Raw genomic sequence first — 20,547 nt, 5'->3', positions numbered from 1 at the left:
TATTGACATCAATCTACTAACCTAAAAGATCAGAACACAACAAACAAGAACCTCTTGCCTACCGCTTGCGAGCTAATTAAGCTAATGGAATCCTAATCAATGTCAATGGAATCCTAAATAATGTCATGACTGTGTAATTGAACTTAGAGAAGGTAACATGGTGGGAGTGGATTGACTTCGGCCCATTAACTTAATCAGACAACCTCACGGCAACAAGGCCTCGTACACGCCCCTATCGGCTTAATAACGTCATCATGCTTCCGTGAGATATGGATGATACCCATCGGATCTCAACAGTAGCGTGCTGACGTCAAAGGCCTGACGGTTAGCAATACGAGGGGCGGGGATAGACATCTATCAGACCTAGCATATATAAAGCAGTAAAAGCATGCAAATCTAACCAGCCGATACGATCTGATAACTATGAACGTTTGAACAAGGCAAGGGAGCTGATAAAGACAACCTAATAAGATCTAAGCCGGTCGATAACTGTGAGCAACCGTCGAAAACAAGTAGAATATTGGACAAAGCCTAAAAAGTTCTACCTGCAATCTAACATAACTCGATAACTAGCCACACAACCGAATATCAGAATATAAGACTTAATTTAGAAAGTTCTGATAGAGGCTGTAATGACTTGGTGACGGTATTTACAAGCTCGCCAGAGATCAAAACCGATGCAGCTGTGCGCGCAAGAAGGAACTCGTCGAATCTATTCTATTCCTACTCCTAGGGTTTGGCGGCGTGGCACCGAAAGGTTGTATGATTGATTGATTTATTGATTTACAAAGCTCATGATTTTATAATTATACCCTAAAGCAAACTAAAATCCTAGTCGATTACAACATTAACTATTAAAAACTTAACTAAAACTACTAAAGATACACCTCCATACTTTCCCTTATCTCTAGTCTTCTATCAGCTTCTGGAATCCTGGTCACCCACGGCTGGTCTTGGTTAGCGGCTTCATCAATAGATCCTTTTTCTCTCCTTTATCGGCTATCAGATACTTGTCCACAGCGGTTGACTCTAGTGAAAAACCGGTGTTAACATATTGGTTTCGGATGAAAGGAAGAAAAAAAGAAATTAGCTACGCAACTCAAATTTGAATGTTTTAAACCTAGCATCCAGATTATATTCTGACATTTGTGTTTCTAGCGACGAGTTAAAAACGACACTACAGTTGAGAGTATTTAGATGATATTTTTCTCCGAAGTGCAAATTTTTATGGCGTGTACATGTTAACTTGCTTAATAAGACTTTTCAGAAACTTGCTTACTCATTTGATGTGAATAAGTGGCTATTTACGTCCATGTTGTGGGGAGAGCATGGACGCTTGAACAGTGTGGATAGGGGATGAAAAACTAGTTGGATGATGAATGTTTCTATGCTCCGATCTAGGCAGTTCTGGCAAACTACTCAAGTATTTTAATCAGGTTAATCTTCCAAATTCTTAATTATTGTATTTTGAAAAACATTGTCATAATACAGGAAAGATTGATCTTTTTTTGATAAAAATATAATTATTATAACAATATAGGAGGATCATAAATTTCAGCTAGGGCTGGGGAAAAAATCCGGAATTTGAACTAAAAGCTAGATTGATCTGACCATTTTTTTTGTTATTTCTTCTCAGCTTTTAGTTCCATTTCCAAACACGCTCTAAAGGAAAACCATTCTTGATAACTAGATCTTTAACAAATGAATCGGACGTACTCTAAACCGGAATCAAAACAAAGCACGATCATTCAGCCGATTTATTTCTCTTTTAAGCGAAACGGCAGGGGAGGCCCTACCTTTTTTTAATATATAAAGAGGGATAGCCGATGTTACTTTGATTTATTGCATTAAAAAATTGAATCAAGAGAACCGAATTTGTTCAAACTCTTGCATTCCTAAGTACTTAGTGGTATCATGATGAACTATGTAATGATATTACCATTTTTGTTGAACTTCTTGTTGCTATCGATCTATCCAAGTTGTTAAACTTATCATGATGACATCCTGTAAGCTATTTGGCCTTTGTATCTATGAATTTTCCATGCATCAATGTGACCAGCTCCAATTCATTTAAATATGAAAACCAAAAAAATTAACAGGGATAATGTAGTTCTCTTTTATGTTAGTATAACATAATTGGTATTGATTGACTGATCTGTTGTATGTCAGCTACTCATAAGTGTAAACAAATATCCTTTTAAGTAACTTTTCATAAAATTGTATTTGCATAACTTTTGGTAGAAAAGGTTATCCGAATAGAGTTACCATATATATATTTTTTATAATTTTTCACGTGACACGTTTTTAGAATAACTTTCCCAAAAAGTTACTTATATAAAATAACTTTATAGAGAAATATATTGAATGACTTCCTTGTAAATATTTTTTTCTAGAAAACTTTTCTATAGAAGTTATTCATCTAACTTTCCTAGAAAAAGATCTTTATATAACTTTTGTTAAAAAATTTAATATAAATAGAAAAGCTAGTTATATAACTTTTGTTATTTTAGGAAAGTTTATTCAAGGTAATAATTATTAGAGTTATTCATATGAATCGTGATAGACACGGCACAAGAATAATATGGAACACGTGGTGCACTAACTACATGTAGGCCAAAGAGGGCCATGGCCCCTTCTGTCCAATGGCAAAAGCAACTGATTAGGCTAGTCCCAGTGCAAGGTTTCATTTCACTGTTTTCAAGAATGCTACGTCATCCCATGAGGTGTATTCTCATGAATGAAACAGGGAGTCCCAGTGCACAGTTTCATTTCACGATTTCATAGGATGCCCATGACATTTAATTGTGAGGCATGTGATTGGATATGGTTAGATGAAATGAAACTCTATAGCTCCCAATGCAAGTTTTAATAGGTTTCATAGTCTTGGAAACAGTGTATACACAGTTTCATCCTGATGAAACTCCTTCCCTCTCTCACTTCATAACTATCATGCCATGTCATCACATATGCTGATGTGTCACCGTATTTAATGTGCATGAAACCTCTATGAAACTTCCACTGGGATTAGCCTAATGCCCCCTCTTGATTTGTGTTCTAGCTCCACCACTGCATAGGAGGTTGCGCACAACGTAGGAAGCTCAATGGAAATCGGATGGACTAGGTCACGTAAACGGGTATTACACTGTGCCTCAATTAATACATGACCAATAAATGGAATTTTTTTATATAAACTAAATTTCGTTGTGGGGTTGGGGTCATTTAAAAATATTTTTATTTAGTCTACCAACACCAATTAACCCCTTTTAACACAAGATCTTTTTAATACAATTTTTTTTTGTATCAAATCAAATTATAAATAAATACCCGCTATATACAAATCGTATGACTTGGGCTATAAAGTCATTCATTATTCATTTAATAAGTTGTGTAGAATTGTAAGACGTTGTAACGAAGGTTTTGATAGAAATTCTTGGCACGTCTTATTTAGCATGTATTAGAATTAGGAGAGTTTTGAAAAGTTTTTGATCTACTTTTAGATCCAAAATTTTTATCTAGGATTTGTCATCCAAACACATACTTGCGATAAAAAATAAACTGAAGATAAAACCAATAGCCATTTCCTGCTAGGCCGTGCTCTGCACTCTGCAAATTTGCAAGCAATGAGACGCAGCAAAATGCAAACAACGGGCGGCCCCCGGAAAGGAGTTAGCTGCCTGTAGCAAGGACCCCACCCGTCAGTGAGACATAGCACTGCTATGGGTACCCGATGCCACGTCCCCACGACTTCACACTGAACAGCAGAGGTAGAGGAGAGCAAAGAGGGAAGAAGAAGAAGAGAGGGGGAGCACTGGTAGGGGCAGTCGGCAGACGCGGCGCGCTCCCCTCCCCATCTCCGGCTGGTCTCGCCGGGAGTAAGGGAAGCGAAGCCGCCGACGCGGCATGGAGCCCAAGCCGTCTTCGGCGGCGCACGGTGACGCGCCCGCGGCCGAGGCCCCCCGCCGCCGCGGCGGCGGCGGCAAGCGCAAGTCGTCCGGGTCCTCGTTCACGCCGTCGAAGCGGCAGGCCAAGGAGAGGAACGCTGCCTTCCACGTGCCCCCGCACCTGCTGCACAGCGGGCCACTCACCCGCGCCGCGCGCCAGTCGCCGCACAAGCTCTCCGGCACGCCGCCGGAGACGGGGCCAGCGTCATCGGCGGCCGCAGCTGGGGATGGGGTGAGCGGCGGGCAGGGAGAGGTCGATGCGATCCGGCCCGAAAGAGAGGAGACGCCGGCAGCGGAGCAGCCGCTGGTGGATGAGGTGTTCGAGGCCGTCCGATCCCGCGGCGCCGGCGTCCATGTGGTCCCTACCTTTGCTGGTGAGTCCTCTGCGCCACGAAAATTGCTGTGATCTCTCTGTTGGGGTTGTGAATTGTGGATATTCGCGACTAGTTCGCGTCTTGGTAGAGGATGTTGGGCTGATTTGTTCGTTAGATTAGTCCACAGGAAGTCTAGAAACCACCCCCCTTTAGCTTATCGTTGTGCAATTTGAATGTTGCTGTCAGAGACCAGCTCATTGTTATGCGTAGTTTGCTTCATGATGTGTTAATTACTTGTGGTTTTGGTATATATCTTTATTTGGTGGCATGCTGCTAATTTAAGTAGTTAACTGCTTGAATCTAGAATTCTATAACATGCTGTTAATAGAAGGATTTAACTACTACAACTTTTAGTCTGTTATATAGCTTCATGTTGTTAATTTAAGTGGCAATAATTTGCTTTTGAGTTTTCTGCTGCTGCGACTGATCCATTTTTTTTCCTTCTCAGTGTGCATGTAACCAAGCTCAATAGTTGTGACAACTGCATCTTCATGTCCAGTCTATGACCCTGTGTGCCTTTTCTAACTCAAAAGATGAATGCATATTGCTTATCTAACTTATATCTAACTGGAACATAATCAATGGTTTGTGACATGGACTGCAATAACTCATGCAATCTGATGGAAACAATTTTAATATGTTGTCTGATGGAAACAATAAAATGACTTGCTAGAGAGTAAAAAGATATAGTACCCTAATCTAATAGTTCAATAATTTTCCTATCTCTTGTGTAATGCTGCAGGCCAGCAACTACTTTGCACCATGTTAATCAATGTATAACTTCTAATTTCAAGGCATATTAGCAACCATTTCTGTAGGATTAATATCATGCAATTCCAAACAATTCGTGGTTATTGTCTACTCAAGGCATATTAGGATCCTTTTCTTGGTAGCATCGAAGTATTCCAAACATAACTTAGCAGAGAAAGCATCCCACTGTTTCATGCTCAGTTTCAAGGTCTCACCTTCAACTGTATCACTTATGACTCTTGGTGTCTTCTCTAGCCATTGCTTGAGGCGAATTTGGCTTGGAAATAAAAATACCAAAAATAACCCTTTCTTCCACAGGATGGTTTTCATGGAAAGAGATCCACCTGGTTGAGAAGCAGACCTTGCCCTCTTTTTTTAATGGCAAATCTGAGAAGCGGACACCTGAGGTCTATTTGGCGATTAGAAATTCCATTATGGTGAAGTTTCATGCCAATCCTCAGTTGCAGCTGGAGTCCAAAGATTTGGCTGAGTTGTCAACTGGGGAGGCCGATGCTCGGCAGGAAGTCTTGGAGTTCTTGGATCACTGGGGCTTGATAAATTTCCACCCATTTCCACCAGCTGGACAAGAGGAGAGTAAGCCTGAGGAGAGCCAAGACAATTCTCATGATGAGGATAAAGCTTCTTTGATCGAACAATTGTTTAAATTTGAACCAGTTCAATCATATATAATGCCTTTACCCAAGAAAGAAGATGTGGGAGCTCCACCCCCACTGCCTAGCTTGTTTCCTGATCCTGTACTTCTTGAAGATGTAGTTGCAGCAGCTGAGCCTTCTGTTGAGTACCACTGCAACTCCTGTTCAGTTGATTGCTCGCGGAAGCGATACCATTGTCGGACCCAGGTTTGGACTTTTTAATTCAGTGCTGTAGTCCCTTCTGAAATTTTATTGCATGACTCATCACCTTGTGCCTAGCATCCATATACCTGCACTTTGGATAAAGTAAGCTTCAGAGGTTCTACACTTTTTTGTACTAGTTTAGTACATTATGTGGAGAAACATTCTGTATCATTTGTAGACAGATTGGAGTTCTCGTATACATCTTTTTTTTTGTCAGTGTTTTCTACTCCTTTACCCAAATTGATTGGCAACAGTCTATATACAGCATAAACAAGAACTATTAGAGCATTGGATATGGTTGGATGCCAGTAACCTGCCAAAATGCTTATATATCTTATGGATTGCAGAGATCTATACACATCAACTTGATGCGACTTTAATACTTCTCTGTAGCCAATACTGCTTACCTTCATCTTTCTGAACTCAACCTTTTCTTGTTACTGCTGTTGTTTAAGAGACAGAAGGTTATGTTTTAAATCTTACGATTGGTAGTTTTGATGTTTCTTTCATTTCTACAGGCAGATTTTGACCTGTGTTGTGATTGCTATAATGAAGGAAAGTTCGATCCAGGCATGGCCAAAACTGATTTCATCCTCATGGATTCTTCAGAAGTTTCAGGTGCTAGTGGCACTAGTTGGACTGATGAAGAGACATTGCTTCTTTTAGAAGGTTTGGAAATTTTTGGTGGAAAATGGGCTGAGATTGCTGAACATGTTGCTACTAAAACAAAAGCGCAATGCATGTTGCACTTTCTTCAAATGCAAATCGAGGACCGCTTCCATGATGGCGAAGATATTAATCAAAACACCCCAGGAAGCACGGAACAAGCCACAACTGAGAAAGGCATTGCTGAAACATCTGAGAAAATGGAAGTTGAAGATAAAGAGGAAGGAAGAGATACCGTGGATGAGAAGGTCTCGGAGAAAACAGATGGAAACTGTGAAGAAACAAAACCTGAAGGTGCAAGTGCTGTTGAAAATAAAGATACTCAGAATTCAGGTGGCAAAGATTCAGCTGCATCTCCAAACACTGAAGAGCCAAAACAATCATCTGATGAGCACCCTATAGTAAAGGAGAATTCTGGAGATGTCGATACTTCTGGTGAAAAACTGTCGAATGTTGCTCTTGATATCCTAAAATCTGCATTCGAGGCTGCTGGTCACAGCCCAGAGTATCAAGGTTCATTTGCTGCTGCAGGAAACCCAGTTATGGCGCTAGTAAGTACCTTATACTATTTGTTGTTTTTACTTATTGATACAGTATGTGCTACCGAAGGGCCTAAGATATGTCCCTGCAGGCAGCATTTTTAGCTGGTCTTGTGGAAGATGATAACGCTACTACTTCATGCCGTAGTTCACTAAAAGCTATCTCTGAGGTGTCTCCTGCGCTTCAATTAGCTAGTAGGCACTGTTTTATTCTTGAGGATCCACCAAATGATCTGAAGGACATTTATGTTAGTGTAAGGTGAGTGATGCTTGCACCTCTCTTACTTAGACACATTTACAAGATTTTCTGACAATACAAATGAAATTTGCAGTAATAAAAGTAATAAAAGTACAGATGGTGATCAAACAAAAGATGAGGAGATGACCCAAAATTCAGTTGACACTGAGAAAAAAGAGAACAATGAGAAAGAAGATAATTCTTTATCTATGGAAAAGCATAATAATTCATCCATCTCACATAATGACCACCAAGAATCAGATGATAAGAGCATCTCACGTGATGATTGCCCCGTAGTGGAGCCCAAAACCAGTAATGCTAAGGAGTCAGGTGATTCAACTGCTATTGTGGATAAGAGTGCAACCGACAATACAAAAGGTTTAACATGTTCCGTTCAAGATTCAGTTATTCTTGATAATGTGAACGAATGTGGTTTATTAGCTTCTCCAGTGGTTGTTGCAGGAAGTAACATATGTGCAAGTGATCCTAAACAAGTAAAGGACAAACCAAGTGTTGAGGTGGAGGCTCGTGATGATTCATCTTCAAAAGGCAAGGATGAGCTCAATAAGACTGAAGATGCAGTTGCTTCACCAGCTAACGTACAGGAACAAAAGCAAAGTGAAACATTGGAAAATGGCAAAATGGGAGGTACTTCATCTGTTTTTCCTTTATCGAAACTGTTGCATTAAAGCAGTAAAGGATAACCTCACATTTTCTCTGTTTCAATTAAAACTTCTTTATTGTTTGCGGCCTTTTCTAGAAAAGAGGTAGTTCTTGGTTTTTATTGGAAGGACATAGCAGAGTTATTATTTACTAGCCTGGATGACCCATTGGTGACTATTTGTCTACACACTTACACCAGTGACCTATTTACATGTTAAGCATATTGCTGACTTTACTGGCTAAGAATCTATATTTTATAATATATCCAGCATAATTTGCTAGCATGCCATTGGATTGAGCTTTATATGAGTGGCAGTAGATAAATTCAGAATGATGTGCATGGCTAATTGCTATACTGGTACTGCATGAATATGTTCCTGATTGACCATCATGACTGGCACAGAATATAAACACCGATTTTTAATGAAGTGAATCTTTTGTTGTTAGTGTGTGTTTAAGTACCAGTTAGTCAATCAGTTACACATAGTGTTCCAGTTACTTACTCCCTCAATTAAAAAGCAAGTGTGTTTGGGGTTTGTGTGTGTGGTTGAGAATTTTGTACTTTCAGAAATATTTTCTTCTTTTTGGTGATTACTGCATTTAGTTTCAAGTTATTAGTTATTACCTATCCTATTGGTGCACGATTTTCCAAACATCGATGACATCTGTTCCATACGTATCCTCCCAACCATTTGAAAAACAAATAGCAAGTTCCTAACACAAAAGCTAAATCATTGCGCTTGTGATATGGAATCACAGTGAATTGAATTGAATACATTAGGGGGAGGGTCGGAATTCTGAAAATGGCTTTCTCTCCATCCTTTGTCAGTTGACTTCCCTTTCTCTATGCTGTCTATCTTGCAGAACCTAACAGCATCGAAAGTGTAGTTGCCAATGAAGAGAAGGGCTCTGGAGTTACCGCTAACCAGAATGATTCCATTACGAGGCTCAGACGAGCAGCAGCCACTGCTATTTCAGCAGCTGCTGTGAAAGCTAAATTTCTTGGTGATCAGGAGGAATATCATATTCGAAGGTTGACAGCAATGATGATCGAAAAGCTGGTAGTGTGAAAAATCCAACCATGGAACCGCCTGCTGTGTGCTCTACTCCTTATAGCTGTGATTCTTAACTATGATTCTTCTTTTCATGCAGTTCCAAAAGATAGAAGTGAAGATGTCATTATTTGCTGAGATTGAGCAGGTGGTCCTTCGAACAAGAGAGTACACCGAGAAGACCCGAAAGAAGCTCCTATTGGAGCGAAATGCGATAATTGCAGCTCGCATGGGGGCATTGCCATCTAGGCCAAATCAGCCTGGTGTAGCTGGAAGCAGATTACCGCCTGGATATGGCAACCCCGCTGTAAGGCCGCCAAACGCAATGCCACGGCCCAGCAGCTGAGAAATCCGGATTCCAGACACCTATACTTCATTCTTTTAGAAGCATACCTGAAAGACTCAAACCTACCAGCTTGTTGTAGCATTTTTTAGAAAGTACATTGTACAATTGTCTGTATAACTGCCGCTATGAAAATTCACCATTTTTCGCTTGAATTTTCGATGTATTCGCTTCCCGGGATGCCAAAGCTCTACAAAGGTTTTGAACCTTCAATTAGATATGGTCTATGTTGTAAAATAGAGAATAATGCCTCTCATATTTATGGATTGGAGTATGCTTCCATCAGATTTTTATCTATGCTGCACATTGTCAGATGCTGCTGTCACTAGCTAGGCTTCACCTGGGTATGCTGCATTTGTGTTGCCTGCACTGTAGAAACTCCATAGGATACATGCAAATTTCTCTGAGATTCCGATGAAATCTCTCGGTTCAAAGTTCAAACTATGAACACATTTTACGATGCTCTCAAGGCAGCAAACGTCGAGGTGAGCCGGATTCTGAACTCCGGGTTCTCGCCGGCTGGCCTCAAGCTTCCAACGGTCAGAATTTGCTCCGACGCAGCCATCGAAAGAGGCCACAGTTTGAACGCGAGGTCGGCTGCCTGCCTTGCCGTCCGTTTTTTTTTTTTCACCCGACCTAGCCAGTTGCGTGGCCGTACCAGCACACGTCCACTCGTGCAAACTACGTAGACCCGTTCCGCGGCGTTTCACAGAAGACCACCAGCATGGCCCACATGGCAATGAGACATAGTCCACTGGACCTGTTACATTTGACAGGAGCCCGTACCATCCCTTCCTGCAGAGATCGAGGCAGGCAGGCGCCCGTGCTCCCCATTTACGAGTCACAATCCCGCCAAACACGCGGTGATTATTGAGACCTTTCACTGACCCGTGGGGCTGCGTAGGTGGACCCAGGATAGCAGTGACTGAACAGCTCAGGGACGGCTGTGCACGTGTTCCAAAACACAGCTCGCGCAGCAGTAACGCAGTTTGAAACTTGGTGCCTCAGCGAACCAAATTACGGGGATACCCCGCAGCCCGGGCCGCTGCGGACACGGGCCTACCTGAGGGAATATGCCCTCAGTGGCAGAAACGTGAATAGAGGGGTAAATCGTGGGCCATTCCGCCTGCCACTCCTCGAACTTTCCCGCCTGAAACCCTCTCGCCTCCCAAGAGCCCTCGCCGTCTTCCTAAAAATAATAGGGCCACTGCTCTCGTCCTGTTCCTCTCCCCCTCGGCCCCCTCCCATTTCTCGGCTTCCCCTGTTTTTTCTTTCTGATTAAAATTGTCTGTGCTTGGGGGAGCATCAAGTAAGGTATTTCGTTTTCCTCTTTGAGTTTCTCTTGAATTTTTTTGGGATTTTTTTTTTTTTTTGGGGGGGGGGGGGGGGGGGCGGGGGGGAGGGAAAGCTTCCGTGATATAGTGATATTTATCTGAATCCCCACTCCGAGGGTGCTATTTCTGCATGTTTTGTCGCACTGTCCTAATTTGAGTTGCTAGTTTGGTACATCTTCTGGTTTAGAGCTCCGGCTCTTTGTTTGAGGTGGTACTAATCTGATGAAGCTGTGATGAAATGGGTTTTGGTGTTTTAGATCGATCGTTGATTGGGATTCTTCATTTCGGCAGGGCTTGATCTGGTGGGCGACCCATGGTGGAAGAGATGGTAGTCGCCGTGCCGAACGGGGTGAAGGCGGAAGCCGCCGCCGCCGCCGCCGCCACTGCAGATTCTCCTAAATCCGTTTTGGAGGACGAGGTGATTTTCTGTTCTGCAGACTTGTGTATTTAGCGTGCCTAAGCTTTTCAGATCTTTCTACCTCTTGGCCTGACTATAGTTGCTGATGCCATGTTTTTGTGCAAAATCAGAAAATTTCTGAACCCAAGAAGGGGGACGACTCCCTTGCCACTGAGCCAACTAAGCAAGAGGAGGAGAGCACTGATGATTTTGTGGATGCAAGCTTGTCCCTGCCTGCTGACCTTGAAATCGACAGTGATAGTGCTCCTGTTGCTAAGGCGGTCAAGGAGGAAGAGCAGCTTCAGGAGCCTGTGAAGGAGGAGGAAGTTGATGATTTCGTGGACGAAAGTTTATCTGTACCTATTGACCTCGAGGCCAAGAATGGTGATGCATCCCTAATCACAGAAGCAATGAAAAAGGAAGAAGAGCAGCTTGAGGGGGCACGGGTTAAGTCAGAGGAAGAAGAGGAAGCCAGGAAGAGGGAAGAAGCTGCGAAACAGGCTTTTGATCCTGAGGCACGGTATAGCAAGTTAGATGAGTTGCTGACGAAGACGCAACTCTTTTCAGAGTTTTTACTTGAGAAAATGGACCAAATTGCTGATGTATGTGTCTCTCTCATTGTGCTGACATTTTTTATGTTTATTTGCTCTAGTTATTTTTGTTTTTTTTGCTGACGATCAATGCCACTGCCTGGTTGTTAAGCAGGAAGTTGTTGAACCTCAAGCTGAAGAGCCACCGGCAGAAGAAAAGAAGAAAGGACGTGGCCGAAAGCGGAAAGCTAATGCTGCGCCACAATACAATGATGTGAGTGCAGGATTCATAAAATTCTCCGTATCTTCTGTAATGTTTTAGTTTAGTTTCTTCTATAGATTATGCGGATGTTATGTTGGACACATAATTACTAACTACGTTAATATGTCTCGTCTGCTCATTTGGACTTCCAATAGCAAGATAGTTTTTTTTAATGGGAATTATGGTAGGGATGGTGATGTGCTGGCCACGTTTATGTTGTAGCATCGTTCTGGTATACTTCATAAACTCAGAAAGTATAATTGAAAGTTGTTCAAGGATGGGATCAGCATAGGTACATCTGCATTCCTCAGTAAGAGTAAGGACATCAGGATATATTGCATGGTTTCTTTGGTTTAGACTTATTTATTGATGTAATCTGATCTAATGGCTATGTAATTGTGGAACTTTTACGAATGATATGTTCTGGGGATGACCTGCAAGCTAATACACAAGTAAAGAAGGATCAACAAATAACTAATGTTCACAGATTAAAGCATTAAACTTTGTGTATTTGTTATGACAACCATAAATAAAATATTTTTCAGAAAAAAGCTAAGACGGCAGTGGCAGCCATGCTTACAAGATCTCGTGAAGAACGCCTTGCGGATGATTGTAATCTCTCAGAAGAAGAAAGGTGGAAAAAAGAGCAAGCCAATCTTGTGCCTTTAATGACTGGTGGGAAGTTGAAGTCATACCAGATAAAGGGTGTGAAGTGGCTAATTTCATTGTGGCAGAATGGGCTCAACGGGATACTGGCTGACCAAATGGGCCTTGGGAAAACAATCCAGACGATTGGATTTCTTGCTCATCTGAAAGGGAAAGGAATGCATGGTCCGTACATGATAATCGCTCCTTTGTCCACTCTCTCGAACTGGGTGAATGAGATCTCGAGGTAATTATCTCAATGCATTCTTTGATTCTTTCAGCGTCCTTAACATTGATGTTCTAACGATAGGACACTTGATTCCAGGTTTGTTCCATCCGTTACTAGTATCATTTATCATGGAGATAAAGCGGCCCGGGCTGAGATAAGAAGGAAATTCATGCCTAAAATTAAAACTGCTGTTAGCCCTGATTTTCCTATAGTAGTGACTTCATATGAGATGGCCATGTCAGATGCAAAATTTCTTGCTCACTATAAGTGGAAGTATGTTGTTGTGGATGAGGTGATGGACAAAGCAAATTCTATAAATTATTACCCTTGTATGGCCTTCCCCCCTTTTTTTGTATTTACATGTCAGTTCTATGATTTCTACAGGGGCATCGGTTGAAAAATTCGAAGTGTAAATTGCTAAGGGAGATAAAGCGTATACCAATGGATAATAAGCTCCTTTTGACTGGGACACCCCTTCAGAACAATCTTGCAGAGCTGTGGTCGCTATTGAACTTCATTTTGCCTGATATATTCGCATCACACCAGGAATTTGAATCATGGTATAATTCGCTGAATCACTTCACCTGGCCACCATATACATGTCCCATTGTAGTCTTGGTTTCAGCACTTTTGGATTCATGAGTTACTGATGGCAATCTTGAGGCCTTCTTGCCTTGTATTAATACTGATCATTATTTAGTCAACCTTGCGATGCAGCATTTTGGCTTAGCTTTCATTTTGTTTGATCTGCTACTGATAACTTTGCTAATTTTGCTTGGTCATTGTTCAGATTCATAATGGATTGATTTCTGGTTCTTAAGACTATCTCTGTGTGGTAAACTGATTGCAATGCAATCTGCTAAAAGTACCCAAGTGAACAGTTTCGTTTCCATGCTTTAATGTACATGGTTTGAAAGATTGAATTAATATAGCCTGTAAGTTTTTCGTTGGTTGAAATTCAATCTCATGGGTTAGCAGACTTATTTGTGCTGATTTATATTGTGCATTTACACATCGTACCTGCTGCATCCTCTGTTAAATGTCGACACAGATTTACAGTGCCTCTGTTAAATATTTGGTTCTGACATGCTCTTGCTAAAAATGCACTGATGGTTCCAAGTAATATTCCCATGTTTCTGAGAAATAACATCTAAATAGATGGATTATCATATCATAATCGGTTATTGTTGCTAAGTATTCCATACATTATATTTGATTCGCTCTTGCCCTGTTGTGGTGACACCTATCTTCTTGAAGGTTTGATTTTTCTGCAAAAGGAAGTGAAGAAAAAGAAGAAACTGAGGAGAAAAGAAGGGTCCATGTTGTTTCAAAACTTCATGCCATTCTGCGTCCATTCCTTCTTAGGCGGATGAAAGAGGATGTCGAGCAGATGCTTCCACGAAAGAAAGAGATAATCATTTATGCTAACATGACTGAGCTTCAGAAGCGAATCCAGGATCACTTAGTTGAGAAAACATTTGATGTCTACTTGAATGAAGAATCAGATATTGGTATTACATTTACATCTATTCATGTGCAGACTTACAACAGTTCATTATGTGTATAAATTAGCAACACTGTATTTTAACAGTTTTTTTGTTGTACTGTAGTGTTGCGGAGGCCTGGCATTAAGGCAAAGCTAAATAGTCTATTTATTCAACTGAGGAAGAATTGCAGCCATCCTGATCTTTTGGAAGCTGCATTTGGAACAACAAGTTAGTCCACTTTTCAATTAGTTCATGAGCTTGTTTGCTGATTTCTCTTTACACTGTCATCTAATTTTGTTTTCTCAGGCCTGTATCCACCTGTTGATAAGCTTCTAGAGCAATGCGGCAAATTTCAGCTTCTGGACAGGTTACTAACTTCCTTACTTGCACGAAAGCACAAGGTATATGGTTTCCCCTCTTCTTGCATTGTGCTTTTAGCTGGGTTTATATACATGCACATGATACTGCAAGTTTTTTTCCCAGGATGTTAACTTAGTTCAACTTGCATATTTGTAGGTTCTAATATTTTCACAATGGACAAAAGTTTTGGACATTATGGAGTATTACTTGGATTCAAAAGGTCTCGAGGTTTGCAGAATTGATGGTGGTGTCAAGTTGGAAGAGAGGCGGCGGCAGGTAATATACTAGCCCGTGCCAATGTATTATCACTTTTCTTTGAGCATTTAAACTCCAAGGAATTGCACTATGCTTGGTTGTATTTTGCTGGGATTTTGGCACATGTATTAATGACTTTTACTTGCACTGTTCTGAAGGCACTTGTTGAATTGCACATTCTTAAAGTACAACTGAGAGCCCTCAGTAATCGTATTTTTGGTGATTGGGATATTAATGTTATTTTCATGATACTGTCTGTTTCAGTAGGATTGCATCAACGATTCTCAATTTCCCATTTTACATCAGCATATCTAAAAGACACCCATGTTTAGCAAATTGTTTAGTTGGTCACGGCATCACATTTTCCTGGCAGCCATGATTCCTTAAAATCTGGTGATGCACAGTAGGTTGGAAGCACATTTCTTTCTTTCATTGGGTGAACACGGTCAACACGCCTTTGTGTTGCTTGTTATTTGCGGCTCGGTTATTATCTATCCATCTTCACTTCACAAAACTCATTTGCTACTGTTTTTCCATCGCAGATAGCAGAATTCAATGACGTGAACAGCAATCTAAATGTCTTCATTCTGAGCACACGTGCTGGTGGGCTTGGTATCAACCTTACTTCTGCTGATACATGTATTCTATATGACAGTGACTGGGTAATTTTCTATCATGACTGTTATATCCATCAGACAAAATGTCCATATGTTGGCATGTTAAGATGTGTTCTTGTTGACTATATTCCCTGGCTGTTGGTTATTCATATAGCTATGTTTCTCATTTACCTGCTACTTCTAATATGCTGTACTTTTTCTTCATCCTTCAGAATCCTCAGATGGATCTGCAGGCCATGGACAGATGCCACCGGATTGGTCAAACACGCCCGGTGCATGTATATAGGCTGGCAACATCAAATTCTGTTGAGGTGCGGTTTGGTGATCTCTTTCAAATTTGTTGCTTGGCTACTCTCAGGTTTACTCAACTTTTCATCATTGCAGGGACGGATCATCAAGAAAGCTTTTGGGAAGCTGAAACTAGAGCACGTTGTGATCGGGAAGGGTCAGTTTGAACAAGAGAGAGCAAAGCCTAACGTTCTAGAGGTAATACTGCTGTTTTTTTTTCTCCAGATTCCAGCACCAAACTTGGACAGCGTCAAAGTGAATGCAAATGGAAAATCGCTGTCACTGATGATACGGCTTTTCCATCTTAATGCAGGAAGGGGAGCTGCTGGCGCTGCTTAGGGATGAGCAGGCCGAGGAAGACAGGATGATCCAGACCGACATCAGCGACGAAGATCTCTTGAAGCTGATGGACCGGAGTGACCTGTCAGGACCGCCTGGTGCTGCTGACGCCACGCCACTTATCCCTCTGAAAGGCCCTGGCTGGGAGGTCGTGGTGCCCACGAAGAGTGGCGGCGGCATGCTCTCGTCGCTCACCAGCTGAGTGCCGCTGCAAAGTTAGCCGCACCGGCCCGTATTTTGGCGCTCCTTTTGCTTCCTTCGGCACCTCGGTTGTCTGCTTAGAATGAGGTGCTCGTTGGCCGCTGATCAGGCGATATTTTGCACATATGCCTAAACAAAACTGTTGAACTGGGCGTGGCGCCTGCAGTTGTAGTCCTTGTAAGCCGCGTTCTGACCTGAGCTGTGTGCTATTCTGTTGATGAATTGCATCTGCAGCTTCGTACAGTAGTTGTTTGGGGCCTGTAGTGCCCCAAAACTGGCACGGATGCCTGTGTATGGTGCCACTATAACTTGAGCGAGGATGTAGGTTTGGGTGCTTAAACTGTAATGCCTTAGAGCACTTAAATACGGTGGCTCTTTTGAATTCACTAGCTAATGCCACGAACTTAAACCGATGTTGTCACGAGAATGCTGAGACTGAAGAACCTGATAGCAAGGTTGCTGAAGAACCCCGACGACGACAAGGTTACTGAAAGCCAAGGTGCACGGGAGTACGAAACTTGAAGAGCCTAGTATCGATGCCGATTAGTCTGAAGAATTGGTGGAAGTGGCGGAGCTTGCGGTAGTAGGTGAAGGTCAAATTAGTCTGAACTGGTTCAATGTGAGGTGATAACAACACTAGAATTGCTGCAATTGGAGCAAAGTAAGGGCAGCTTATGTGTGCTGGAACTATACATGGTTACTGGAGCTCAACCATTTAGATTAAGGCCTACAGATATAACCCTGCTCAATAGGATGAAATAGAAAAACAGGTGGCACTTTTTCCGCTAGCTTCTAGGTTCGGGGGCTAAGTGCCAATTACTACTCGGAATATCTCAAGTGGCTCAACTAGTTTCCAAGCTCGGGAGCTAAGTGTCAAATAACTACTCAATGTGGCTTCTACGGCTCACCTGAAGCATAATCTCAGGGGATGGATGCCGCAATACTACTCAGATGATGACTTGTGTGACACCGCAAAACTACTCTCTAGACCCTTGGATGGATTATCTAATCATTCCAAGGTTCGGGGGGCTGATAAGCTACACCCAATAGTTAATTTTTTCAAGACAAAGAAGATTCAAGATTTTATTGACCCTCAACCTGATTCTTCGATTCAACCTAAGGCTTGGGGGCTACTTCATATGTAGTGCAACTTTCGCCGCCCTCCGTATCACAATGAAGATTACAAAATCAAGATGATCAAGTGCTTGAGCACACCATAGCCTCATGGCAGCTTTGAGGAATTTTGAAGATTCAACCAGACAAAGTACTTGAGGAGCACTAAAACTATTCGGTAAGGATCTGAAAAATACTTGAAGACTACTACATTCGACTATGAAGTGCTCGGGGCCTTGTTAGTGATAGATCCCCAGTACCCGCAGGGAAGGAAGAAGACAGACTCTTACTCGGATTCCCCTGTAATCCTACTGGGACTCCTTCTTGTAATCGACTAGTAATCCCGCCTCCTGAAGTATATAAAGGAGGGCAGGGGTACCTAGATTGGCACCTTAGACCAACAGAGGCCAAGACCTCATAGAACCACAATAGAGGACTAAATCCTCAAAACCAAACAACACCTAAGTGCAGGGCGCAATATACAACACCACAAACAGGACGTTAGGTATTACGCTACTCCAGCGGTCCGAACCTGTATAAATTTGAGTCTTGTGTCCTCGCTTTTACCTTCAAGTTCCAGATTCGACAATCCCCCACCAATCAATCTACTACCTCGGGATACCCCTTGGTAGGTTGCCGGATATAAAACACCGACATCTGGGATGCTAGGTAGGGGTGATCATCGAGATCATCGAGTGAGCTTGAAGGACCTCGTCAAGATCAATCTACTCTACTAGATAAGAACATTATTCTCCCATCCAATCAATGACTCGGTGTACAACTGCGTTGGACTTCGAGCTACCATTTAATCATGATTTGTATGAACTAAAACGATCACTCTGATCTAATCATTCCTGGTTCCTTCCCCAATTCCTTGCTACCTCCAATTCTTCCTTCTTCTCCTTCCCCGCTACCGAATCGTTAACACAACCACCAACAAGAATAAATCATCAAATGAGTTCGGCACATACAGATTACAACCTGCCGTCGGTCTTATGCATTACCACTCCCTCCATCGGTCCAACCCAGTCAAAGCGCAGGCCTCGGCCGCCACACGCAGACCATAGAGAGATTCTTAAAATGCTCAGATCAAGGCACAATATTATTCTGATCTTTTACCGAGGAAACACCATTGAAAATATAATCATGTAGTGAAGAGCTCCTGAACTTGATAGAGAATTAGTATTTCCATCATACAACTTATATTGCCAATAACTTTTCCTCACAAAAAATAATTTATTCCCAAGTCCTTTAGGCCGGCTCAAGCTGGCGTGGCAACGCCGCGCCGCAGGTTTTATAGTAATTCCCTAAAATAAACTTAACACATGACACTGTAGCTTATAATCATCGTGTGTATCATGTTGCTATTCACTTAAGCAAAACCATTATATCGTGTAAAGTGTATACATATATAGCTGGCTGGGAGCACATTCTGCCACTCGCCACAACCATGACAAATTTCTGTTAATTCAATGAATATGTATAATTCAAATATACCCGAAGTCACCATTTTTCCAAAAACACCGATACGGGGACATGCGAATATATATTTAATATAAATATATAATAGAAATAATAACAAAAATACATATATAATTTGTAAGTATCACTTAAAAGGTTCTTGTAGTCTTATTATTTTATATAGTACTTCATTACTCCCTCCGTTTATGTTTGTAAGGCATACGAGCATATCAAGATTTAAACTTTGCTACCGTTGATTAATAATTTAACCAATAATTTTTTTTATGTTTATGATGTAAACTTGAAATAGTTGGATTTGTAATCAAATGTACTCTCCAATGATTATAAGTTTATAACCATAATAATATAAAATAAGATAAATTAATGGTCAAAGTATAATTTCGGAGACTGTGCCATGTCATGTCACACCTTATAAAAATAAATGAAGAGAGTATATCCTCTATTATTCTTCCTCGTTAGTACTGTGAACAATAATGTGTTTATAGGTGAACAATAATGTGTTTATAGGTAGAATGAGAGGTTAGGGTTTCTAGGTATAGTGAAAGAATTGGAAAGGTATCACAAATCATTAGGATTATTTTATTTATTAAAAATTATTAAGATATCCGATACTTGTTTGACAAGTATCGAATGAGTATCAGTGTCCGGACATTATCAAATAAGTATCAGTATCTGATACGTGAGTGTTCGCAAGTATCAAATGAGTATCAATGTCCCGACGGCTCTCCTCCACCTTGATGAGTCGCGCGCACACGTCTCGCTTAGCAACGGTACCAGCAACGACAAGATCGACGGTTGGTTCCTGGATAGTGGTGCCACACACCACATGACCGGGTGCCGAGAGTACTTCTCCGACTTGAACGTCCGCGTGCATGGCTCCGTCAAGTTCAGCGACTCTTCGGCCGTGGAGATCAAGGGCGTCGGCTCCATCGTCCTCGTCGCCAAGATTAGCAAGCACCGGCTCCTCACCGGTGTCTACTACATTCCTGCGCTGAGAAACTCGATCATCAGCCTCGAGCAGCTGGATGAGAACGGGTCGCGCGTGGAGACCGACAGCGGAGTGCTCCGCATCTAGGATCGACGACGACACCTTCTCGCCAAGGTGGATAGAGGGAAGAACAACCTCCACGTCCTCTACGCGAAGGTGGCACAGCTCGGCACCAAGGAGATGGTGCGGGGCAAGATGGTGGACAGCAGCTCGACTTCGACCTACAGCGACTACGTCCCCTTCGAGGGAGCTAGGGGAGTAAGCAGCTCTTCTTCACCGAGCATGCCTACCCCAGTCCCCGGGTCTCCACCGACTACGACGAGCTCTTCACCGGCACTGGCAAGTCCTCCACCGACTCCGGCGAGTACTCCTCCGGGCGTAGCGAGCTCTCCACCGCCACCGCCACAACCGCCGATGCCACACACTCCAACAGCGACGGCCACTCCTCCGAGCACTGCTTCGTCAACACCAACTCACGATGAGCCCCGCTCGGTGGAGTTCGCCACTCCGCTCCCTCACGATGAGGACCGCATCGACGCGTGCCACGATGGCGAGCCACTGCGGTACCGCACCATGGCGGACATTCTCGGCGACCAG

At 42.3% G+C, this 20,547-nt stretch overlaps 2 protein-coding genes across 5 annotated transcripts; both read left to right on the top strand.

Moving 5' to 3' along the window:
* Positions 1–3,753: 3,753 nt before the first annotated feature.
* LOC117841110 (SWI/SNF complex subunit SWI3D) lies at positions 3,754–9,708 on the top strand. 3 transcript variants are annotated; one of them, XM_034721684.2, is made up of 8 exons: positions 3,755–4,315; positions 5,384–5,925; positions 6,441–7,139; positions 7,220–7,386; positions 7,460–7,743; positions 7,816–8,013; positions 8,893–9,089; positions 9,181–9,708. In XM_034721684.2, the coding sequence occupies exons 1-8, from the start codon at positions 3,901–3,903 to the stop codon at positions 9,424–9,426; spliced, it is 2,748 nt and encodes a 915-aa protein (XP_034577575.1). In that variant the 5' UTR covers positions 3,755–3,900; the 3' UTR covers positions 9,427–9,708. The 3 variants fall into 3 exon arrangements, with proteins under 3 accessions (XP_034577573.1, XP_034577575.1, XP_034577576.1); XM_034721685.2 differs by having other exon boundaries at positions 3,756–4,315; positions 7,828–8,013; XM_034721682.2 differs by having other exon boundaries at positions 3,754–4,315; positions 7,460–8,013.
* An 875-nt stretch (positions 9,709–10,583) lies between these two features.
* On the top strand, positions 10,584–16,776 carry LOC117839571 (ATP-dependent DNA helicase DDM1). 2 transcript variants are annotated; one of them, XM_034719935.2, is made up of 15 exons: positions 10,584–10,737; positions 11,049–11,175; positions 11,286–11,756; positions 11,857–11,958; positions 12,492–12,838; positions 12,917–13,112; positions 13,205–13,380; positions 14,078–14,331; positions 14,431–14,535; positions 14,614–14,708; positions 14,824–14,943; positions 15,465–15,584; positions 15,752–15,850; positions 15,924–16,025; positions 16,141–16,776. In XM_034719935.2, exons 2-15 carry the CDS (start codon positions 11,071–11,073, stop codon positions 16,366–16,368), a joined length of 2,520 nt encoding a protein of 839 aa, XP_034575826.1. In that variant the 5' UTR covers positions 10,584–10,737; positions 11,049–11,070; the 3' UTR covers positions 16,369–16,776. The 2 variants fall into 2 exon arrangements, with proteins under 2 accessions (XP_034575826.1, XP_034575827.1); XM_034719936.2 differs by having other exon boundaries at positions 10,585–10,737; positions 11,860–11,958.
* The last annotated feature ends 3,771 nt before the right edge of the window (positions 16,777–20,547 follow it).

Source organism: Setaria viridis, chromosome 9 (genome assembly GCF_005286985.2).
Source record: "Setaria viridis chromosome 9, Setaria_viridis_v4.0, whole genome shotgun sequence".
In the NCBI taxonomy this organism is placed as follows: Eukaryota; Viridiplantae; Streptophyta; class Magnoliopsida; order Poales; family Poaceae; genus Setaria; species Setaria viridis.
This window is presented reverse-complemented; position numbering and strand designations above follow the sequence as displayed.

Coding starts and splice junctions, on each gene's coding strand:
- LOC117841110 (XM_034721682.2), top strand. CDS start 3,901: ATGGAGCCCAAGCCGTCTTCGGCGGCGCACGGTGACGCGCCCGCGGCC. Junction 5,926..6,440: donor GATACCATTGTCGGACCCAG/GTTTGGACTTTT, acceptor TCATTTCTACAG/GCAGATTTTGACCTGTGTTG. Junction 8,014..8,892: donor GGAAAATGGCAAAATGGGAG/GTACTTCATCTG, acceptor TCTATCTTGCAG/AACCTAACAGCATCGAAAGT.
- LOC117839571 (XM_034719935.2), top strand. CDS start 11,071: ATGGTGGAAGAGATGGTAGTCGCCGTGCCGAACGGGGTGAAGGCGGAA. Junction 14,709..14,823: donor TACTTGCACGAAAGCACAAG/GTATATGGTTTC, acceptor GCATATTTGTAG/GTTCTAATATTTTCACAATG. Junction 14,944..15,464: donor TGGAAGAGAGGCGGCGGCAG/GTAATATACTAG, acceptor TTTCCATCGCAG/ATAGCAGAATTCAATGACGT.